Source organism: Pseudonaja textilis, chromosome 1 (genome assembly GCF_049901715.1).
Source record: "Pseudonaja textilis isolate UNSWEBS1 chromosome 1, rPseTex1.2, whole genome shotgun sequence".
NCBI lineage: Eukaryota > Metazoa > Chordata > Lepidosauria > Squamata > Elapidae > Pseudonaja > Pseudonaja textilis.
Genome location: NC_141990.1, coordinates 331,986,979 through 332,009,903, shown reverse-complemented (window position 1 = coordinate 332,009,903; position 22,925 = coordinate 331,986,979). Strand labels below are relative to the sequence as shown.

The window sequence follows — 22,925 nt, the reverse complement described above, 5'->3', positions numbered from 1 at the left end:
AAACGGAAGGTTCTTCAGAAACATCCTTTGTATTAATCTAGGGATCTCAAGCCTGTGAAGAAGTGGGCTCTTGGTCGTGATGTACCGGCGGAACCTGCACGCTCAGAGGCAGTCTACCTTTAAATATGGTTTTTAAAAGGATTTATCCTTCTTGCCTCCTGAGGTTTATGGGCAAACAGTCATCTGTCAGAAATGGTGTCATCTGTCAGAAATGGTGTAGGGTCTCCCGCTTGGGCGGGGGAGGGGGGGGTGGACTAGATGACCTATAAGGTCCCTTCCAACTCTGATTATCTGTTATCTGTTAAAACGCCAAAAAGACCAACGCACCGCTTCACCCGCTTGTCCCAAAGGCGCTTTTCAAAAAGCAACTGGGCTTTCTTATTTCCACCCCCCTTGAAACGTTTCGCTTCTCATCCAAGAAGCTTCTTCAGTTCACTTCATCGATGAGAAGCGAAACGTCTTCAAGGAAAAACCAAGCAAGTCCCGTTTCCTTTTGAAGAGCACCTTTGGGACAACTATGACCTGGATGGTTGAGAATCTCCATAGACACTCCTCACCAGCCCAACCCCCAGATGAACAGAGACCAACACCAAGATCAACATTAGACCAACAATTGAGAATCAAACGATGCTCCAATCAAGGTACTACGGTATCAAGTCAGACAAATTAACAGTAAACGATAGCCCAATTAAAAAAACCCACCTCCACTGATAGAGCAAGCCACTAGAATATAAAATGAGAGCAAACCCCACTCTTTACCAGCACTGATAATGTTATCTAGTTTGGTAATGAAAGGTCTGCAAGAAACCAGCCAAGCTCAGAAAGCACCAAGGTCCTCACAGTTCAAACCTGAGCTACAAATATTCTTTTCTATTGGCAGTCACTTCGCTGTGTGTAATAGGGAGTAAGAGTCTGTAGAGATTCTCAGTCATCCAGGTCGTGGACTGAGAATCTCTACAGACGTTCAGCTCTACAATTTGGGGTGAACTCCCTTTAAATGATGTGGGAATGGGAATGGATTTCCAGAGGAAAAAAAAATGCAGACTACAGAAACTAGGAGCACTACTCAGTTGACCCTTGAGGACACAAGTAAACCTCCAAGTGCTTCAACGACCCTCTAAAAGAATGCAAATGACCAGCCATCTGCAAGGAAAAAAATCCTTCCATTCCCCGCTATCCTGTCAGAGCGGAAGAAGCTTCTTGGATGAGAAACGAAACGTCTTCAAAGAAAAAAACAAGAAAGTCCAGTCGCCTCCTGAAAAAGCACCGTTGGGATTACGGAGTAAGAGGAAATTCCGCATAGAAGATCTGCGCCAGAAGCTCGGGAGCAAATGTCTACCATTAAGCCCTTCAGGTGGGGGTCAACAGAAGAGACCCTGGCTGGCAATTTGCGCAAAGAGGCAAGAACGCGCAGAGATTGCGGTCTCGATTCCCGATGTAGTTTGTCTGACATCGAGCGCTTGGGAAGGGGACTAATATTATTAATCCTGATTTAACGAAAGAGAATCCGAATCGCCGCAGAAGAACCTCGCCTGAATTGGCAAGCGTTGCCTTCCGCCTTTTAATGAAAGGATTTTTATTTTTATTTTAAAAATGCCGCGGCAAGTACCATCAACCTGGTAACTGGTTGTATTTGCTTCTGCTGTGCCACTCTCGCTCCTTTTGGGGAGCGGAGGTTTTAATTGCGGAGTCCCGGATTTCATCTCTGAGATCCGGCCCTCCCTGGACTGCCGTTGTCCTCCTTTCCTGTAAAACCATTAGGCGCCCACTGCCGTTGATGTATTGGCACGGGCTTGTAAAATAGAAACGAGATTGGCCTCGTTTAGCAACGGCGTAAGGTGCCGCGGGAGGCGGGGACGCTAGGTCCCTAGGTTTGGGGAGCTTACGGCGGTCGAAGGCAAGGCCGGAGAGAGATGGGATCGTCTTCCCGGCGGGAGGGAAAGGAATTGCACTCTGCACATGCTCAGCTGCCCGAAGGGGCCCCCGGAGGCGCTTCCAAGCCGCAGGCCAAGTAAGGAAGACGGCGGGGCGTCTCCATCCCACTCTCTCCCTCCCTTGGTTTGAGCGGCCGCTGCGTCCTTGCTCTGCCAGACAGCGGTAGCACCAACTACAGCCACTGGGCGCTCCAGAGGGGCTCGCTTTTCGCCGCTCGGTTCTCCTTCCAACAATGGACCTGATCGCGGCCCTGGATCTGGGCGATTTGGCCGCCGCCTTCGCCCGCCTGCCTGTTTTCCCTGTTTTCGACTTGGGCTACTTCATAGTCTCCCTCCTCTACCTCAAGTATGAGAAAGGTAAGCGGGGAGGAGAACCAGCTCCCCCCTTCGCCCTTCCTTTCCGGCGGGACAGGCGTTTTTTTTTCTTCTCTCTCTTCTTTTTCCCACGGCTAGGAAACCCGTTTTTTTGGCTGGTGCGAAATTTTCTGCCATTTTTTTTTAACCCACTGACCTGCTTCGTATCTGTTATTAGCATTATAATGGTATTCATGCCATCGATGAATAAATGGTATTTATTCATCCATACCCAGCCTTGTCCTTGTAATGTCAACAGAGACAGCTGGCCCTGGCTCTTGTTCCATGCCTCCACCCGGCCTCCACCCCACCTGCCTTAGATCCCCCTGAAGGCATTCTTCCTCTACAGGTTGACTTGGCTTCCAGGAAGGGCTTGTTCAAAATGAGTGGGTGGGCAGTGATTTGGGCCCAAAAGCTTCCCCCCCCACCCCCCACCCCCACCCCCCGCCATTCTCGGGGATGAGGATATCCTGGGATGAGGACCAGAATGGCAGAGCCTGTCTGCATAACACTAAAGAACTTTTAGAGCTTGGCCACCAGCCTAGATTAAGAGGGATAAAGACGGGTTGCAGGAGGTGAAAAGGGCAGGAAGGTGTCTTGAAAAAGTGACCCAGGGCTTCACAGAACAAAGCAGGAATGATCTCCCTTCTTCCTCAGTAGCCAAGTGGGGTAATCCACTGTAGTGGTTTTCCTCTCCAGCAGATTTGGTTTTATTTGAATCTAGTGGTCTTGAAAAAGATGAGAGGTGTGCAATCAATGCTGAATGGCCTCAAATTTGCCTCACCTATTGGAAGAGGGAAAAGAAAGTGACTGAAAGCAAAGTGGCCCCAGGGAGATCGGCCACCTCAACATCCTCAAACCCCCAAAACTTTATCCTTAAACTGTCTATCGTGGACTGTTCCTAAGAGGTCTGTAAGGGGGCGTGCATAAGCGCACCAGTGTACTTACCCTCCCTGTCCTACTGTTTCCATGTATTTGTACTCAATTGTTATGTATATACTCATATGTTTATATGTTATGTTCATACTTATACTTGTTTTCTCATACATGCTTGACAAACTAAAATAAACAAAATAAATCAGTCCAGTTCTCTGGTTGATGAACTGGCAGCTGTGAAGGGGTTGTCTTTGGTACAATTGAGTCCCCTTTGCCTGGATTTCAAAGTACTGCTTTAGCAGCAGGAGAAGATTTAAGAGTCCTGATTCCAAAGACAGTTCTAAAATAAGAAATGAGCAAGTGGGAATATTCTCCTCTTCTCATCCACACCAAAGGGATGGATGTCTGTGAGAAACTTGAGCCCTTGCATCTGAGCCCCCTGGCTTGATGGATGTATGCAGATGGTGACCTTCTCCCGGAAAGGACAAGCTGGGTTCCTGCCCATGAAGGCTTAAAAACGGCAAGAATTGCCAGGCTCTTTAATAGTGCCAGAGAGGGAATTGCTGGGAAGGAGAGAAAGGAATTGGACCTCAATTATCATCTAATCATTAGGATTCAGACAGAAAGCAAGGCAATTGCCAAAGGTTTTTCCAGCCTCCTCTGATTTTCCACACTTGCCAATTTCACAATCTGTCGTTTTTAAGAATTGAGAAGTCACTAGTATTGATACTGAGTTACTAGTCCTTATTGTTAGCAAGAGAGCCTGTATGGTCATAGAGGGAAAAGTGGGGAGGTTCTGGTAAAAAGAATAAAGCTGGGTTATTAATGGTAACGGATTTTGGAAATGATGTTTTAAAATAACCAATGACCAAAAGTCATTTCTCTACCCTGGTCACACTTATAGACTACTGAATTATTGCTTTACTGTTTACAACGTTCATTTAGAATGATCAAAAGTTTTCAAACTTGACAGCTTTAAGACTTGTGGACTTCAACTCCCAGAATTCCTGAGTTAACATGAACAGAGGAGGAATTCTGAGAGTTGAAGTCCACAAGTCTTAAAGCTGTCAAGTTTGAAGACCCCTGATTTAGATTATATCATTAGTGCTTAAATCCACTAACTTTCTTCTGAAGTTCAAGTTTATCATCAGCCAAACAGGTTCATTGAATAAGGCTTTGTTTCTTTCTTAGCCCTGTCTACACCACAAGGTTGTTAGTGTGAGGCAGGGGTCCTCAAACTTGGCAACTTTAAGACTTGTGGATTTCAACTCCCAGAATTCCTCAGCCAGCATAGCTGGCAGAGGAATTCTGGGAGTTGAAGTCCACAAGCATAGCTGGCTGAGGAATTCTGGAAGTTGAAGTCCACAAGTCATAAAGTTGCCTTGGTTTGGAGACCTCTAGTGTGAGGCATAATTACAGTAGAGGACCAAATGATCTTGAGTTGCTGAAGAAAAGGCAGGATGTAACTCCAATTAAAGTGTTCCTTCTTTCAGAAAAATCATATATCATCTTGAAAATGCACAATAGCTGCAGAAATCCAGATTCCTCTTCTTCCAAAGCACCTATTTTCAGGTGCAGACCAGAGATAGTATTCAGCAGGTTCTGACCAGTTCTGGTAGCGGAAATTTTGAGTAGTTTGGAGAACCGGCAAATACAACCTCTGACTGGCCCTGACCCCATCTATTCTCTGCCTCCTGAGTTCCAGCTGATCGGCTGGGTCTTCTTTTGTTGCCCGGCACAGGAGAACCTAGCTGGAAAGCATGTTAGTGGGATTGGGAGGGAATGGAGATTTTACAATATCCTTTCCCTGCCACGCCCACCAAGCCACGCCCACAGAACCGGTAGTAAAAAGAATTGAATCCCACCACTGGGGCAGACAATATAAAGAACCTTCCTTAGGCTAGCCCAGGGGTAGGGAAACTTGGCTTTTTTATCACTTATGGACTTCAACATATGTCCTACATTTGTATATTAGACAGTCCCATTCAGGTCAAAAATTGATTTCCCCCACAACTGAAAAACCAGTAGGCCAGGGATGGGGAACCTTTTATGGCTCACTCAGGAATTCTGGGAGTTGAAGTCCGTAAGTGATAAAAGAGCCAAATTTCCCTACCCTTGCGCTAGTCAAACCAGCCTTTATCTCTGTCTGGCAGGGAGTGGAGTAATACGGTGGTTAATCAGAAAGATAAGATTCTTCCTCTAGAACAGGGGGGTCAAACTTGTGGCCTGTGGGCCGAATGTGTCACACGCTGGCCACACCCACGCCCGGTTCAGTGAAGGGGGGATGAAGTCACGAAAGTCACGTGATGATGACGTGACAATGCAAGTTTGACATCGCTGCTCTAGAAGAATCTCCAGAACTTCCAGGCCACTTTCAGAAGCTCTGCATATTATGTAACATTCAATTCTGGGCAGAAATGACTCATTTCCCTCAGTTCACCTTCCCTGAAAGTCATTTCGCTAATTATACCTGCAATAGCATCCCTGGCTTCTTGGTGACTCCTCTCCACCACCAGTTGCTGATTCCTTTCTGCAATTAATAGCATGGATTCGCAGCTGCTTCATCTTCGCATAGAGGGCAGAGAAGGAATTCTTTAGGCCATCCACCAGGGCCTGACTTGCTTCAGATAATATGTATTGGTTGTTTTACACATTCTTGAAGAACTTAAACAGTGACTGGAAAATTTCCCACATGCAAAATTTGATATGTTCTATTAGTATCAGAACGTAGAAACCTTATGGCTCTTACTTGACTTCCTTTGCCAAAGCCCTGGGCACAATCTCCAGACAACCTCCAAAACATTGCTAACTTATACTTTTAACTGTGACAAAAGGAAAAACAGGTTTAGCATTTGAAGTGTGTTCAATTAAGTTAGTCATGTTTTCCTCTCACATTGCTTATTTCTCTTATAGCAATAGCACTTATATACTGCTTTATAATGCTTTACAGCCCTCTCTAAGTGGTTTACAGAGTCAGCATATTGCCCCCAACAATTTTGGGTCCTCATTTTACCCACCTCGGAAGGATGGAAGGCTGAGTCAACCTTGAGTTTGGTGATATTTGAACTGCCAAATTGTAGGCAGCAGGCTGCAGAAGTAGCTTGCAATACTGCACTCTAACCACTGTGCCACAGAGGCTCCTATCTTATCCTGGTCTTGCCCACTTTTTGAATGCATCTTGCATAGCATGTATAGAAAATGGGGGAAAAAAGGAAAAGAAAACACACATTTTAGACTGAATCTTTATTCTTGGCACCTACCTGGAAATATCCATATAATTTTCCCTACAATAGGGTGGAAGTGTTTGCTGTTTCCTTCTTTTGGGAATGTCATTCAGAAATCAAGTGCAAACCTCACCCTAAAAGACAATATTTGCACACCTCCTTCTTGAACAAAAGAAATCAACGTTCAAATGTTTGCTCATTCCCTATTCAAGATTCCCTCAGCCTCCCTATTCCCTGGACTATAAAATGGAACGTGGGTTAGAATAATTGAATCATGGGTTGGAAGGGATCTGGAATTTTGGAGATCTTTTAGTTCAACCCCCTGCCCAAGTAGTAATTGTCTTTTGCCATCTTGGACAAAGGGTTGTCCAATCTTTTCTTGAAAACCTTCAGCGATGGAGCACCCACAACTCTGGGAGACAAGCTGTTCCATTGGCTAATTGTTGTCACTGTCAGGAAATTTCTTCTTAGTTCCAGATTGGATCTCCCTAATGGGCTTCTATCCATAGCTTCTTATTCTGCATTTAGGTGCTTTGGAGGCTAAACCAACTCCTTCTTCCCTGGGGCAGCCCTTCATGTATTAGAAGACTGCTATCAACATGTCTCCTACGACAGGGGTCCCCAACCTTGGCAACTTTAAGAGTTGTGGACTTCAATTCCCAGAGTTCCTCAGTCAGCGAAGCTGAGGAAGTTGGGAGTTGAAGTCCACAAGTTGCCAAGGTTGGAAACCCCTATCCTATGAGCTTTCTCTTTGTTAAGCTAAGCATACCTTGTTCCTTTAGCTTTCTTCATTGGATGCCATCTCCAGACCCTTATCATCTTTGTTGCTTTTCTCTGCACTCTTTCTAGGGCTTCAGCATCTTTTTTTGTGTCATGGTGGCCAGAATTGGATGGAATATTCAAAGTGTGACCTCTCCAGTGTGATATAGAGCAGTGCTACCATTTAAGATAACCTTTATTGTCATTTTTTTCCTGTGGGCACTCTGGCACACATTAAAAAAGAAATTTTGTTGCCTGCTCTCAAAAATGTACACATACATAACACATATATAGATATGCTGTACACATTCATATGTATATAACTACCTCCTAACCCAAGGGTCTTCAAGCTTGGAAAGTTTAAGACTTGTGGACTTCAATTCCCAAAATTCCTGAGCTAACATGACTGGAGGAGGAATTCTGGGAGTTGAAGTCCACAAGTCTTAACGCTGTCAAGTTTGAAGACCCCTGCCCTAACCTAACATATAAATACATATAAATCGCTCTCCATCTTGAATACAGAGTGGAAAGAGGAAGCTTGAGAGTTCACAAGGTTGATACTGTATGGAACAAAGCTGTGGCTGAATCTGGATGTTCTGCTTCAGATACCATGAAGCTGCCTCCCAGAAGGTAACAAGGAAAACAAGACATGAATAGGACGTGTAGCATCCCAGACAATCCTGCGGATGCTCCTCCAGCATCACTTAAGTGCTATGTCCTGGATAGAAAGGAGTGAACTGCCAATGATCTTTTTTGCCATCCTCACCACTCTCTGATCCGCATTCCTGTCTGAAGCAGTAGTGCTTCCAAACCAGATATTAATCCAATAGGACAAGGTGCTCTTGATCGATCCCTCTGTAGAAAGGGGTGAGGACAGAGGGAGGAAGATGTACTTTTCTCATCTGACGCAGAAAATACAGGCACTGCTGAGTCCGGTTCTGTGGGCGTGGCTTGGTCGGCTTGGCAGGGGGAGATTACTGCAAAATCCCCACTCCTGGGGGAAGGATACTGTAAAATACCCATTCCTTCCCCACCCCACTGACCTGCTTTCCAGCTCCGTTCTTCTGTGCAGGGCAACAAAAGAAGACGATCAGCTGGGACTCAGGAGGCAGAGAATAGATGGGGGCAGGGCCAGTCAGAGGTGGCATTTGCCGGTTCTCCGAACTACTCAAAATTTCTACTACGGGTTCTCCAGAACTGGTCAGAACCTGCTGAATACCACCCCTGTGTGTCTCGCTGTTGAGCGACCAAGCCAGCCTACTCATTAGCTGCACAGCCAGAAATTTGAGGTTGCTAATTATCTCCACAGGTGAATCCTTTATACCCAGGAGTGTGACTGTGCCTGCCTTTTCTGAAATTGATAATGATCTCTTTAGTTTTTCCAACGTTTAAAACAAGGCAGTTTTTATTCCACTGGATCACCAAACCTTCTCTACCTCCTTGCAGGAAGCAGGAAGCTCATTTCCCTTGATTGGTTGATGCAGCCAAGGACTGCATTGGCTTTTTGGGCAGCTGCAGACTGCTGACTCAGACTTTTAAGGGGTGATTCATCAGGACAACTGAGATCCTTCTCATAATTTCTATAAGGCAAAAATAATTCCTGATACCGTAGTTCTTTTATGGATTAAAGATCTGTAGGGTATCTTGTGAACAGTTCTTCCTACTCCCACTTTATTTTTAGACCATAGCAAACATATCAGTTTCCTTGGAAGAGGGGATCCAAATTCCTTTCTAATGGCTGCAGAGGTGAGAACAGCTGCTCTGAGGTACAGGTAACCCTCGACTTCGTTTAGTGACCATTCAATGTTAACAAAGGCACTGAAAAAAACTGACTTATGACAATTTTTCACACTTATGGCCATTGCAGTATCCCCATGATCACACAATCAAGATTCGATTTAGACCACTGACTCATATTTATGACTATTGCTATGCCCCAGGGTCAAGTGATCACCTTCTGAGAAGCAAAGTCAATGGGGAAGCCAGATTCGCTTAACAACCGTGTTACTAATTTAACAACTGCAGTGATTTACTAGGAAAGCCAAAGAAAATCATCAAAATCATAAAAAAGCAAAAGTTAAGAATATTTTGGACATGCGATGTGACATGCGACCCAGAAAAATATGGCCTACTTCACTTACTCCTCCAGGGAAAGATTGAAGGGAAACGAGGTTCAGGCAGAAGAAGAAGATCATGGCTTCAAAATTGAAGAGGCTGCTTTGGTGAAAACTCAGCAGCACTTTTTCATGCGACTGTTAATAAAAATATGATCGCCAACGTCCGATGACAGATATGGCACAAGAAGAAATGATTTACTTAACAAACGTGAAAAATAAAGTTGTAAAATGGGACAAAACTTACTTAATAAATTTCTCACTTTCTCAAGCAACATAAATTTTGGGCTCAGTTGTGGTTGTAAGTCCAGGACTACCTGTACTATGCATTGGCTGGTTCATTCATTTGAACCTGCCAAAGTTGATAGGACTTACAGAGACAATGAAGGGCTGGATGATACTTTGACAGTCAACATATTGATTATGGAGCATTGTTTCCAATATTATTGCCGAGCTTATCCATGTATTTATTTATTTATTTTTATTTATTTTATTTGTCAAGAGCTTACAATATAACAGAAACAAGAAGAAACATAAATTTAAATACAAGAAATAAGAACTAATAATTGGGGAAAATACGACAGGGATGGTAGGCATGATTGTGCGTTTATGCACACCCCTTATTTAGTCCCAGGAGCCAAGCCGGAAGATTTTATAATACCATCGGATGCATCACTCTGGGATGTATAGGTAGCCCATCCTTGGGTTGTATCATAAGTTGACAAAGTTAAATACTACATTTTAAACAAATCAGCACAAAAGCTACATATTTATGGAACTTTTGCTTGAGAACAAAGGCCCATGATGGTAGCGAGCATTGGACAGAAAGAAGCAACAGTGCCAACATTAGAATAGCTTGCTCAGGAGCGTTGCCCACAGGTTTGGTAACATCTTTTGGGGGCGGGAGGTAACCTCTTTTTATTTTTTTTGACTGAATCTGCTACCTGCTCTGAACTGACAAAATTCAGATTGGTCTATGGTTAAGGTGCTGGCCTAATGACTAGGAGACTGTGAGTTCTAGTCCCACCATAGGCATCAAAAACTATCTGGATGACTTTGGCCCAGTTATTCTCATTTCAGCCCAACCCACCTCACAATCAGTGCATCTGAATCAATAAATACAGTGTAGCAATATAAGTGGCTAATAAATTTTATAAATAAATAAATATAGAAAGAAAGACAGACAGACAGACAGATATATCCAAGTTAAAGCATAAAATCATATTTTTTAAAAAGCTAAAAACATTAACCTATTCCTCAAAGCAGTGTTTCTCAACTTCAAAGTCTTTAAGATGTGTAGACTTCCATGCCCAGAATTCCCTAGCCAACATCCGACAGCTGAAGTTGCTACATCTGAAAGCTGCTGAGATTGAGAAACATTGCCTTAAAAATACCCCAAACTCTAGGCGAAAGGATCCCGTTTGCGTCCCTGAATTTTCCTGGTTTCTTGTTGATTTGCAATCATTTTTAGAGGTTCCAATTCCATGCTCAATCCTTAGCTTCCTGAGGCTTTGGATTTTAAATAACAGTTTTCTCTCTAGAAAGAGAAGGAGGGGCTGAAGAAATATAGAGACTCAGGAAGGTGACCTTAATGGAAATATGCAAGAAAAAAACCTAGGCAAAAAGGGGATCCAACATTTTTAAAGCTCATCCAGAGCCATGAGATAACATTCAAAAGAGGCTCAAGCACATTCCTGCCTGATTCACTAAAAAGGGGGGAGGAGATACAACAGTATCAGATGCACAAAATTCTGTTTTTATAGCCAATCTCAATAACAAAATGTTTTAGCCCTCCTAGGAGGGGTATCTTCCAAGTCTACCATGTATGGCTGAGAAGAGATTTCCCTATTCTTTGTGCTATTAAGTAGGAACTCTCCTACTCGAGAGAAAGGTGATTAAATATCTATTAAGAAGTAGCCGACAGGCTTCACAACAGAAGTAAACAGCCAGGACTGAAGTGCGTTGTTTCGGGGTTTTTCAACCTAGGGCAGCTGGATTTGAACCCATAGTTTTCTCCGTCTTCTATCTCTACAGGTGCGGTGGAACTGTCCCGGAACAGCCCCTTGGCCTCTTGGGTCTGTGCTATGCTGTACTGTTTTGGCAGCTATATCCTTGCTGATCTCCTGCTTGGAGAATCCCCTATTGATTACTTCAGCAACAACTCCAACATACTTCTGGCTACAGCTGTCTGGTAAGGCCACCTTCTGTGACCTAAGGCTAGGCCCCAATGCTGAGCCAGGATTTAGGAATAGCATCAGCACTTATATACTGCCCCATAGTGCTTTACAGAATTTCCTGAGGGTTTATGGTGTCATATAATATAATGTTATATTATCGTCAAGAATCTGGACCCTCATTTTATTGACCTTGGAAGGATGGAAAGCTGAGTTCATCGGGATCAAACTCTTGGCTGTGGGCAGTTAGCCTGCAATATGCATTCTAACCACTGCACCCCCAGGGTCCTTTCACTCCATTTCTCTGTTGGAGTTCCTTTTGGCTCCCAAAAGAGATATTTTAAAAAAACAGAGTGAACATAAATATGACTCTAGGTTAATACATGTGCTTGACACATATCAATAGCTGAAGCTGTTAAGTTGTTAATTTCACATTGCTATTGTCGGACAAGGGACAGAACTGCTACCACTGCCAAGGTGTGCATATGAAGGAGAGATATACTAAGACTCCTCCTTCCAGGCTTCCCAAACGAATGTAAGAAGAGATAATTGAGAAGTGCTAAAATATAATATGGTTGTTATGGAATAAGTAGTCATGTCTTGGATTATGTCTTATCATCTATCTATCTGTCTATCTATCTATATCTATCTATCTATCTATCTATCTATCTATCTATCTATCTATCTATCTATCTATCTATCTACCATATTCATTCATCCATCCATCCGTCATCTTTGCTAATCATCTAAAGATAGATGGATGATGCTAAAAGATACATGGATGGAGAGATGGACAGGTAGACATATGAGTGAAGATGGAGTGTAGATGTATTTTACAAGCCATGGTGTTTTAAAATGATAACATGTAGATCCTGACATCAGCACACAATGATACAATTATATAGTGCCTAATGATATCCAATTCAAATGTATGTGTCACATATGATGATTTCAAGATGCACAAGTTGTTATTTTCTCTACTGCCACACATACATGCCCACCCTTTGTAGAGTGGGGAATCTAACAGGTCAACGTAAATTAAACATATATTATTCAATGATTAAATATTCATTACCAAAACATTTGCTAGATGATAAGAGAGGCAAAGTTTAATTGGTAAATCAATTTAAAAAATTATCTTCTACAAACAAGAAGATAAGGCATGGAACTCCCTAAAAAAATAGCAATTTGTTTTTTTTCTTGCTGTCATCTTCTCAAAAATTGCCCTTTTAAGGCCTACAATAGAGTCTCCATCATGAAAGGCTGAAACATATTTCTTCTCTCACTTCCTTTTTTTTATGTTGATGTCAAAACTCTTTAAACCCAATGACCAGTATCACTTTTTAATTCTGCATTGCTTTCCAGGTACCTAATCTTCTATTGTCCGTTGAACTTATTTTACAAGTGTGTCAGCTTCCTGCCAGTCAAACTGATTTTTGTGGCGATGAAAGAGGTAGTCCGAGTTCGCAAGATCGCTGCTGGTGTTCATCATGCCCACCACCATTACCACCATGGTTGGTTCATTATGGTCATCACTGGATTTGTCAAAGGTGAGCTGTGTCATTTCAGCATTGTGATTCCCACGTGGTATTTATTTAGTTTTTATTTATTTTATTTGATTTGTCAATCACTTACAAGATAATAAGTATAAGTATAAACATAGTTATGAATACAGGGATACATATAAGAAAAATAAAAGAAACAATAGGATAGGGATGGTAGGTACATTGGTGTGCTTATGCACGTCCCCTATAGACCTCTAAGGAGAGGGGTGAGGTCAATAGTAGACAGTCTAAGATTAAAGTTTTTGGGATTTGGGGAAGAAACCACAGAGTCAGGTAGAATATTCTAGACATTGTCCACTCTGTTGCTGAAATTTTATTTCCTGCAATCAAGTTTGGTGTGGTTAATCTTGAGTTTGGATCTATCGTGTGCTCTTGTGTTGTTATGGTTGAAGCTGAAGTATTCATTGACAAGTAAGTCATTGCAATGTATGATTTTATATACCATACTTAGATCAGACTGAAGACGGTGTAATTCAAGGTTTTCTAGGTCTAGAATTTCAGGTCTGGTGGCATAGGGTATTCTGCAATGAGTAGAGGAGTGTAGAACTCTTCTTGTGAAATATTTCTGGACTTTCTCAACTGTGTTAATATCAAATACGTAATGTGGGTTCCAGACTGATGAGATGTATTCGAGTTTTGGTCTAGCAAATGTTTTGTATGCCCTAGTTAGTAGTGTGATATTACCACAGAAAAAGCTACGTAGGATTAGGTTAACAACTCTTAATGCCTTTTTGGCTGTGTAATTACAGTGGGCTTTAGCACTTAGATCATTAGAGATGAGTATTCCAAGGTCCTTGACGGAGTTTGGATCATCAACGACAGTGGCCCCCAACCTTTTTTGTGCCACAGCCCGGTACCGGCATCACAAAATGATCCGCGGCCCAGTACCGGCATCAGAATGCATGACAAGGCAAGGCGAGCCGAGTGACCAGCCAACCAGCCGTCCCCCGCTTCTCCCTGCCACCTTCAACTCCTCCTTTGTACCTTTGTCGATGGGCTTCGGGACGGCTTCAGGACAGTTGCTCAGCTTGCCTTGCCTTGGGTGCTGAAAGAATCCTCGCACCTTAATTTTGTTCGAAGCCACCACCCCCTTTGATGAAACTAAGGCGCGAGGATTCCTTCAGGACCCAAACACCGCTTTCCAACCGGAAAAGCTCACCCGGAAGCACTTTCTCATCGAAACAAGATAGCAGCGCCCAGCAAACTGGTGGCCCGGTAGAAAATGTTCCACGGACCTGTACCGGTCTGGGGCCCGGTGGTTGGGGACCCCTGATCAATGAGGTCTTGAAAATTCAGAAAAATTCATTCAGAAAAAAAATAAGGTGGTGGAGTGGCAAGTATCAGAACTGCTGAGATGCAGATTAGGCTGATATTTCTCATCTTCTGTGGAAGAAAGGAAAGTAGTTATAGTCTTTACTTCTCAGGCAAAATGTCCTCTTGCATAAAACAAGGATGGAGAACCTATCACTCTTCAGATGTTGCTGAATTATTACTTCTAACTGTTCCAGACAGCATGGCCAATAAGAAGGAATACTAAGAGTTACAGGTCATGAACATCATTCTAGATTGATACAAATTCCCTGCGTGGCTAGCCGAAGTGAAGCCCTTATGAAAAACTATCCTATAAATAAGGACCACAACTGAGGAGCTTCTCCTCCTAACCTCAACCCCACCTCTCTTTGTGATGGTGGTGGGGAACTGCTAACCAGTTTTTTTGTTGAGTCTATGGATCAATTCTGGTTGAAGATGGTAGTCCTGAAACTATCTTGGTGACTCAATTCCTGCTCTAAACCACAAACAGAAATGGTAGGATGTTGGAATGCAATTCCAGCAGAATCACATGTTGAGTTCTCCCATTCTTCTTAGATAACCCCAAAGCTTGGTGAGATGCTTAAAACTTAGGACACCAAGGGGATGTCTGAACTCTTTCCTTTATTTTTGGCAAATACAGTTGTCAAACATGATAAGAGGGTTTCTTTTCATTTAAGGTAGAGTGTTACACCCAAAAAAGCTATCTCAAGATACAATTCTATTAATCCTCTTTTCAAAAAGATCAAAGGAAATAAAACAGTATCTTGGCCCTCTCCACATATCTGGTATAGCCCCTCCCATTTTACATCATTAATCAGTGAGAATTGACACTGAGAACAACTAATCAATGGAAAAGCTTGCCTTCAGAAGTTGTGGTGCCCCATCACTTTAGAAAATATTGGACAACCATTTGTTCAGGATGATGTCAAACTGGCAGCCCAGGGAGTTTGACACCCATGGTGTAGGGTCTGCTGCTTGAGCAGGGGTTTGGACTTGAAGACCTCCAATTCTCTTTTCCAATTCTATTATTATTCTATTCCAGGGGTCTTCAAACTTGACAGAATTCCTTCTCCAGTCATGTTAGCTCTGGAATTCTGGGAGTTGAAGTCCACAAGTCTTAAACTGACGAAGTTTGAAGATCCTTATTCTATTCTATTCTACATAGGCAAAAGTACTTTTCCAGTGGAACTTTCCTCAGACTTCTAGATGCTGAAATGATAGAGATCACACCGAGGTTCATGGCTGAAGCATCTGTTACCACTCATAGACATTTTCCCTTCTGAAAATTGAAAATTGAACCAAAAAGGAATAAATCATGTTCCTTTTCTGCTAATAAATACTTTCGTCTGTCAGGCTAGAAATTTCACCAAGTTAACTCTCTTCCCTGGAATGCTTCTGTCATAAGGGCATTTTAGGTATAGAGAATTGTTTTATATCTGACCAGATTGTCCTTCAATGCTTTCTCTTGTGACTCGTAGCCTCTCTCTAGCATCTTATTTTAGCTAGAAATATCAAGATCAAGCCCAAGATCTTTCAAATGAAAAATAAGTGCTCTATTATCAAGCCACAGTTAAAGTTTTAAGACACTGGACAAAGCTTGTGTATTTCTTATTTTTTACACAAAGATTTGTGCATGCTGTTTCAAATTCATATAATTTGTGTTGCCTTGTTTTGAGTTCTAAGCCATTATTTTATGGTACAATTGTTTTGATTATTCTGGTTGTGATCTGGAAACAGAAGTGCTTTTAACCTGCTGTGTTTCCAAAATAATTGAAGCAGCCTCCATCACACTAAAATCCTGTGAGGTCAAGACTGTTTGGATTCAAAATAGTACAAATTCCAAATGGTTGTTTTTACATTTTTCTGTACTGCTTTTCTTTCGCTGATTCAAAGCAACCAGAAAATAGAATAATCAAACTTCTATAAACTTAAGGCAGGGGGCTGTGGTATCGCTATCATATGTTTCAATTTTTCAATAGTAAACTTAGAAGCCGGCATCACTTTTATTATTCATAATAATCAGTATAATTGCCATTTCCTTAAAGAAGCTGTTGTGGCTGAGAGCATCCCCACAAAAATGCTCAATATTTTTCTCCTGTGTTAGATTACTTACTTCGACAGGGATTATCAGTGAGTTTAGGAAAATGGAATTCTACTTGCCCGCATTCTCATCGCTGGTCTGTTTACAAGTGTGCTACCATCTTTATGTTCGTAGGTTCTGGAGTTGCCTTGATGTCCAACTTTGAGCAATTGCTGCGTGGCGTCTGGAAGCCAGAAACAAATGAGTTCCTTCATATGACTTTGTGAGTAGAGAAGCCAGAGTTTTTGTACTGGTGTGTCTTCTGGATAAAGATCAATCGTGTTCTAATTGACCTAGAAGGAATCTGATGATCAATGGAAATGAGAAATATCAGTAAAAATTTGATAGGGCATTTCCAGAACTCAGAGTGTTTTCACCGCCTGAGAGGATGTGGGTTCTCCATCACGGGTGGTTTTCGAGAATCCAGGCAGTCCTTTCCTTTAGTGTTCATTCAAAATTACAAAGCACTGAAAAAGTGATGACAGTTTGTCATACTTATGGCCATTGCAGCAGTCCCTCCGAAAATCATGTCCTTTCTCTAAAATTTGGATTTATTTATTTATTTGAGATAGAATCCCAGCTGTGCTTCTGATGAAGGCTTTTTTCTCTTGCAGTCCATCCAAAGCCAGTCTGTATGGAGCATTGCTCTTCACCCTTCAGCAAACCCAGTGGCTTCCCATCTCCAAAGCTACCCTCATCTTCTTCTTCACTATTTTTATGATCATCTGCAAGGTAAATTCCTCTGCCTGGGGGCAAATGTAAGCAGTTGGGTGGATTGAATGGAGGAAGGAGCCAAATCCATTTCTGTTCATTAGAAGATCTTCAGAAAGGCAAGAAAGGCCTCAGACCCTGGACTCATTCATTGTATTAAACCATGGTTAGTTGAATAAACTACAGTCCTTAAGCTATTTTAGTGTGATGGCTAGTCTAAAGAAAAGAAGAATTAGGGGTGACATGAGCACAGTATTCCAGTATTTCAGGAGCTGCCATAAAGAAGAGGGAGCCAAATTATTCTCCAAAGTACCTGAGGGCAGGACAAGAAACAATGGTTGGAAACTAATCAAAGAGAGAAGCAAGCTGGAATTAAGGAGAAACTTCCTAACAGTGAGGACAACTGACCAGTGGAACAGCTTGCCTTCAGAAATCATGGGCACTCCATCACTGGAAGTTTTTAAGAAAATACTGGACAATCACGTATCTGAAATGGTATAGGTTCTCCTGCTTAAGCAGGGGACTGGACTAGAAGACTTCCAAGATCTGTTCTGTTCTATTCTATTCACTATGGTTTAGATATTTCCCACAATTTCCCCAAGTCAAAGCTAACAAATCTCACTATGGACTAACAGAAGCATCCAGGGATGGGATCCAACTGCTATAACTACCGGTTCTGTCGCTCTATGTCACGCGCGCATGCGCAAGTCACACGAGTGCAATTTATGACCTGCTGAGCTGCCCGGACAGCTGAGCAGCGCTGCGCACAGGTGCCTAGCAGTTGGAAAAGCCCTTTTTTCCTGCTTTTTCAACCGCAGCTGTGTCACGCAAAGCAGCTGTGATTGAAAAAGCAGCTGTGATTGAAAAAGCAGAAAATAAAGGTCAAGTAAGAGCCCGGGCGGGCGGGCAGGCAGGCGGGCAAAAACAGCAGCAAACATAGAACCGGTTCTATGTGTGCTCTCTGTCTGCTGCTCTTCAGAACTACCAGTTCTACAGAGGTGGACAGAACCGGTAGAATCCTACCCCTGGAAGCAACTGGTAGAAGCCACAGTGACATCCAACATATTCGTGAACTCAGATTATGATATTAGCATCAGTCACTTCAGTCACTTCAGGGTAAGTTTTGGATTTCCAGAGATACCAAAGGAATCCTGGCTGGTATATCATAAGAAATATGGTTGGGTTGCTTAACAATGGAGACCTTTCCAGTAGCCTTTCAACAGTATAGCTACACGCCCTGGTAACTCTAGGTTGGAATTGCGGTGACCCCACAGAAGCAGCACCAGAACTTCATTGAAAAGGGCTTGATTGGCCAAGACAGGAAATTCATGTACGGACCTTGGTGTAAAAAGGGGTAAGAGGAATGGGAAGAAACACAGGTTGGAATCCCTTTGGTTTATTGTAGCTGCCTGAGCAATAGAAAACTTGGCATAGTTGGTGACCCACTAATGGAGCTTTTTCCTTGTCATTCAGGTGTTCCTGACAGCAACTCACTCCCATGGGTCCCCACTTGCCCCTCTGGAAAATGTGGTGTGTCCCATCCTCTTTGGCTCTGCCAGTCATGATAATCATCACCACCACCACCACCACCCTCACCCTCATGGAGGATCTCAGGAGCCATCCCTTCTGTCACCACCTCAGATGCCAGCCAAATCAAGGGAGGAGCTCAATGAAGGAACCCGGAAACGGAAAGCCAAGAAGGTGGAATGAGCATCAAGAAGGCCGACGGATCCATCTGAACCACCGCAACTTTGCTGCAAACCTTGTGTGTGACTTTATGGCCTTCCAAAGACATGGTTGGAGGAGGCTCTGAGGAAGACCATTCCTCTTCTTCTGGCCCCTGCCATGGTTGTCCTGGCCTGTCACCTGTGAGGCCCCGAACCAGGGGTGGGATTCTACCAGTTCTCACCTATTCGTTAGAACCGATTGTTAACATTCTAAGCATTTAGAGAACCGGTTGTTAGAAGAAACTACTGGCCCAATCCTGTAAGGAAGGCAGGAAGGAAACATTCTGGTGTTGCTTACAGAAACTGCCTCTCCGTTAACCCTTATTACATTCTTGGCAGGACTAGACTTCCTGTCTCAGGAACTTTTCTGGAGTTTTTTTTTTCCCTTCCTTTGCTGGTACTTTGCTTGTGTGGAGTGACCATTCAAAGTTACAGTGGCACTGAAAAAAGTGACTTATGACCATTTTTCACACTTACGACTGTTGCAGCATCCCCACAGTCATGAGAGGCCAGGCGAGGAGATGCGTGCCTCGATGTGAGTGATATTGAGTTGGCCACACCCAGCCAATAACATGACCACCAAGCCACGCCCACCAACTAAGCCATGCCCACAGAACCGGTTGTTAAAAAATTTGAACCCCACCCCTGCGCAGAACTAATGTCCAGTTGGACCTTTTGTTACAGATTCTAGCTCAGCCTTTCCTATCCTCTTGGTCTCCTCCCCTTCCTAAGCCACACCCATGGAAAAGCTGGAATGTCTTTTGGTGTCTCCTCCATATGGCAGAGAGAGAGATAGACCCTGCAAAACAACCCAGGGATCTGCAACTCAGGCCATCATTACAGGACCCTAAGGCCACTGATTACTTTTCAAGGGCAGAGAGAGGTGTTCCAGATGGAGTGACTGGCATTTCACTCTCTACATCAATACATTGGACGTCATATTTGGTTGCCATTTGTATGAAGGCCTTGAGCATAGGAGAAGATTATTGCTGCTGCTGCTGCTCTTTGGGCTGTTGATATATGTGTATGTGTGTTAGCATGTTGCCATTTGTGTGTACCTCTCCAAAGTTTGATGAGTTTTGCTGTAAGGAAGGAAACCAAAGCAACGACTGAGCGTTTCAATCCTAGCCACTTTGCCAAACACTGTGAATCGTGCATGTAAATTATTTATTGATTGATGCTCCTTCCCCTGGGATCATTATTTATTGTTGCCAAGGATTTTAAGCAGTTATGCTTGCTCCTATTATGTCTCTTCTGCAAACAGTTGGGTTGTTTCTAGTGAACTGATTTGGATTCTGTGATTGTTTTCCTCCTTTGATTAAGAGGTGATAAAAGTGAGGGGCTATTGACGGAGGCGAGAATTTGCTTCTAGCAGCTATAGGAGCCCGTAGGATGCCTAAAAGAATCCTTGTGTGTGAATTCTGGTTTATTTACAGATTTTGTCTAGAAAGTCAAAGCTGGACTGTATGAATAATGGAGCCATGGTGAACATCTGCAAAGTAGCCGGTTGCCAGCTGCTGAGATTACAAAGGAGACTTAAACTCTGGTTGGGGCATTAGAAGGAGACTCTGATTGCCTGTCACAAGACTTCCCCTTCTTATCATTTAGCTCTGACAAAATCATGCCCCCGCAAGATCCTTTTTTCTGCGGTGTCCTCATGATGTTGCCTTCAGCTCAGGGATGGGCTTCAAAAATGTTTGCAACCAGTTCTCTGCCCAGTTACTGGGCGGGCATGGCCATAGTGGGTATGGCCTAGTCAGCCTCCTGCACAGGGCGGGGGCCCTGTTTTCTCTCTCCCTGGGCTCCAGAGGCTTTTCTTGAGCCTCCAGGAGGGCGAAAACGGAGGCCTCCCAAAGCCTCCGGGAGACTGGTTTTCCCCCTCCCCGGCCTCCAGAGCGCCTCCTGAGGCCTTCCGGAACCTTCCAGAGCCTCCGGAAGGCCCATTTTTCACCCTCCCCTAGCCTCTGTGTGGGCCCTGCACTTACCTGGGATCCAAAATGGGCCACATGGAGACTCCTGGGAGGTGAGGGGTGGGCAGAGCCAGCCGGTCATTGCAACTACCGGTTTGCTAAACCAGAAGTAAGATTAACCTGAACCGGTGTGAACTGGTAGCAGTCTAGCCTTCTTCAGCTTCTCCACAATGCATCCTCCAGGCGACAAAGTCATCCTTAGGTGGCCCAGTGTAAAAGTGTTGTTTTCTTCCTTTATGCAGTAGTTTTATTGTAAGGTAGGTGCAACCCGGCATGGTTCACAAGCCATTCTGTCAGGAGTGCTTCCTGCTGACCTATAGTATACGGGTTGAGGTCAGCCAAGCACCTGTTGGACCATCTGAAGTAGTGCAGTTGTCAGGCTTCCAAGGAATCCACCCATAGCAAGAAAAACTCCCAAGGCAGGTAGGTTCCTCAAAGAACAGTTTTATTGGGTATATCACATTGGCCCAGTTCCGGTGAAAACTGACTCTGAAGGTTCCTGCAGTTTTTACCTAATTAAAGTAAAAGTTTCTTCCCCTTCCCCAAACAATCAATCACATGGTCCAATCATGATGCTATCTGATTGCCTGGTAATGCCCTTCCTCCTCTTTCTGAGAATGTCCTTGGTTCCCATGAGAAAGGATTTGGTTTTGGCTACAACCCCCCCCGCATCCCCTCAGCTCCAGTGTGGCAACACGGACGCCTCAAAATGACTTCGGTCAGGTCAGCTTCAGGATTGACAGGAGTGTTACTCTTCCTGCCAAGTCCCCAGGCGCAGCTTTCCAGGATGATCCTAATCTGGACAGCAGACGGGTTTGGTTCTTTCAAACTGGGCTTTTCGATTGTACGCGCAAGGCCTGTGAGCCAATCCCTGACTAGCAATAGCAGCAGACAAAGATGCACTTTGAAGCAGGAGAGAGAGAGAGGAATGTGTCTCTCTGCTGCACTCTTCATCCTCTGCTCAACTCTTGTCAGTGAGAGGGGTGGCATATAAATTTAACAAATAAATAAAACTACGTGTGGCAGCTGATTTTCAAATTGCTTTTGAATGTGGATTTATTCTTCTGGAAGAGCATTAAACCCATATTCTAAAGCAGCATTAAAATGGGGCTCATAAGGATGAGCCCCATGAGTGATGAGGAGTAGAAATAGCCACCCAGAAATAGAAAGTCCTGACTTTCCTTTTCTCCTTTTGGGGACAATTGTCTCCAACTGTTGGCCACCAGCAAGAGAAGGAACTGATTGACATAAAGAAGCAGAAGAACTTTGGAGAACACTTCCTCCTCCAAGATGTATGCTGCTTGGTTAAAAATACATCTCATTAAAAAGTGCCTTTTCCTTAGCAAACCTCTGCCCCAACCCCTTTTCCTATTCCCTGGGATTTTTATCCATGACTAGAACAGCCATGGTTTTGTGGATATAGCCATTCTTAAAATAAAAGCCCTCTGTGATGCAACTGAATGGAGAATCGTGCACCTGATCTGTACATTTCTGTCTTAATGTCTTCACAGTGCTTGAAGGAAGAAGATGCAATAAATGTTTCTTGAGATCAAGTGTGAAGAAGGGATGGGATGGGAATACCAGATTTCAAAGATTAAGAATGGATCCATTTCTTCCTTTAAAACAGGGGTCAGCAACCTGTGGCTCTGGAGCCATATGTGGCTCTTTCAGCCCTCTGTTGTGGATCCCTGTTGGATCCCACCTCCCCTCCCCGTCACTCCTCGCCTGGCCTGAGAAGGTAAGGGGGATGGCGGGGGATGGAGACTTGCTCCATATTCCACAGCAGGAGGTGACTGTGTGGGGAGTAAGTGACTTCAAGTTGGCCACACCCACCCAGTCACACCGGTTGTTAAATTATTGACTCCTGGTGTTTTCTGTGGGAAACTGGTCCAAATAGCTCTTTGAGTGTTTAAGGTTGCAGACCCCTGCTCTAAAACAATGTTTCTCAACCATGGCCACTTGAAGATGTAAGGATTCTTCAGCTCTCAGAATTCCCCCACTAGTTCTGCTGGCTGGAGAATTCCAGGAATTGAAGTCCACACATCATCAAGTGGCCAAGGTTGAGAAACCCTGTTCTAATCCAAGAGCTGGCCGTTTTCTGAACCTCTTTGAGTCTGTTGTGGTTA

The 22,925-nt window shown here is 43.6% G+C and overlaps 1 protein-coding gene across 2 annotated transcripts; it reads left to right on the top strand.

The window, feature by feature from the left end:
* The first annotated feature begins 1,617 nt into the window (after window positions 1-1,617).
* TMEM38A (transmembrane protein 38A) lies at window positions 1,618-22,260 on the top strand. 2 transcript variants are annotated; one of them, XM_087922877.1, is made up of 7 exons: window positions 1,618-2,291; window positions 8,829-8,919; window positions 11,296-11,452; window positions 12,801-12,985; window positions 16,527-16,614; window positions 17,006-17,123; window positions 18,576-22,260. In XM_087922877.1, the coding sequence occupies exons 3-7, from the start codon at window positions 11,346-11,348 to the stop codon at window positions 18,810-18,812; spliced, it is 735 nt and encodes a 244-aa protein (XP_087779003.1). In that variant the 5' UTR covers window positions 1,618-2,291; window positions 8,829-8,919; window positions 11,296-11,345; the 3' UTR covers window positions 18,813-22,260. The 2 variants fall into 2 exon arrangements, with proteins under 2 accessions (XP_087779003.1, XP_026554630.1); XM_026698845.2 differs by lacking the exon at window positions 8,829-8,919 and having other exon boundaries at window positions 1,620-2,291.
* Window positions 22,261-22,925: the final 665 nt, after the last annotated feature.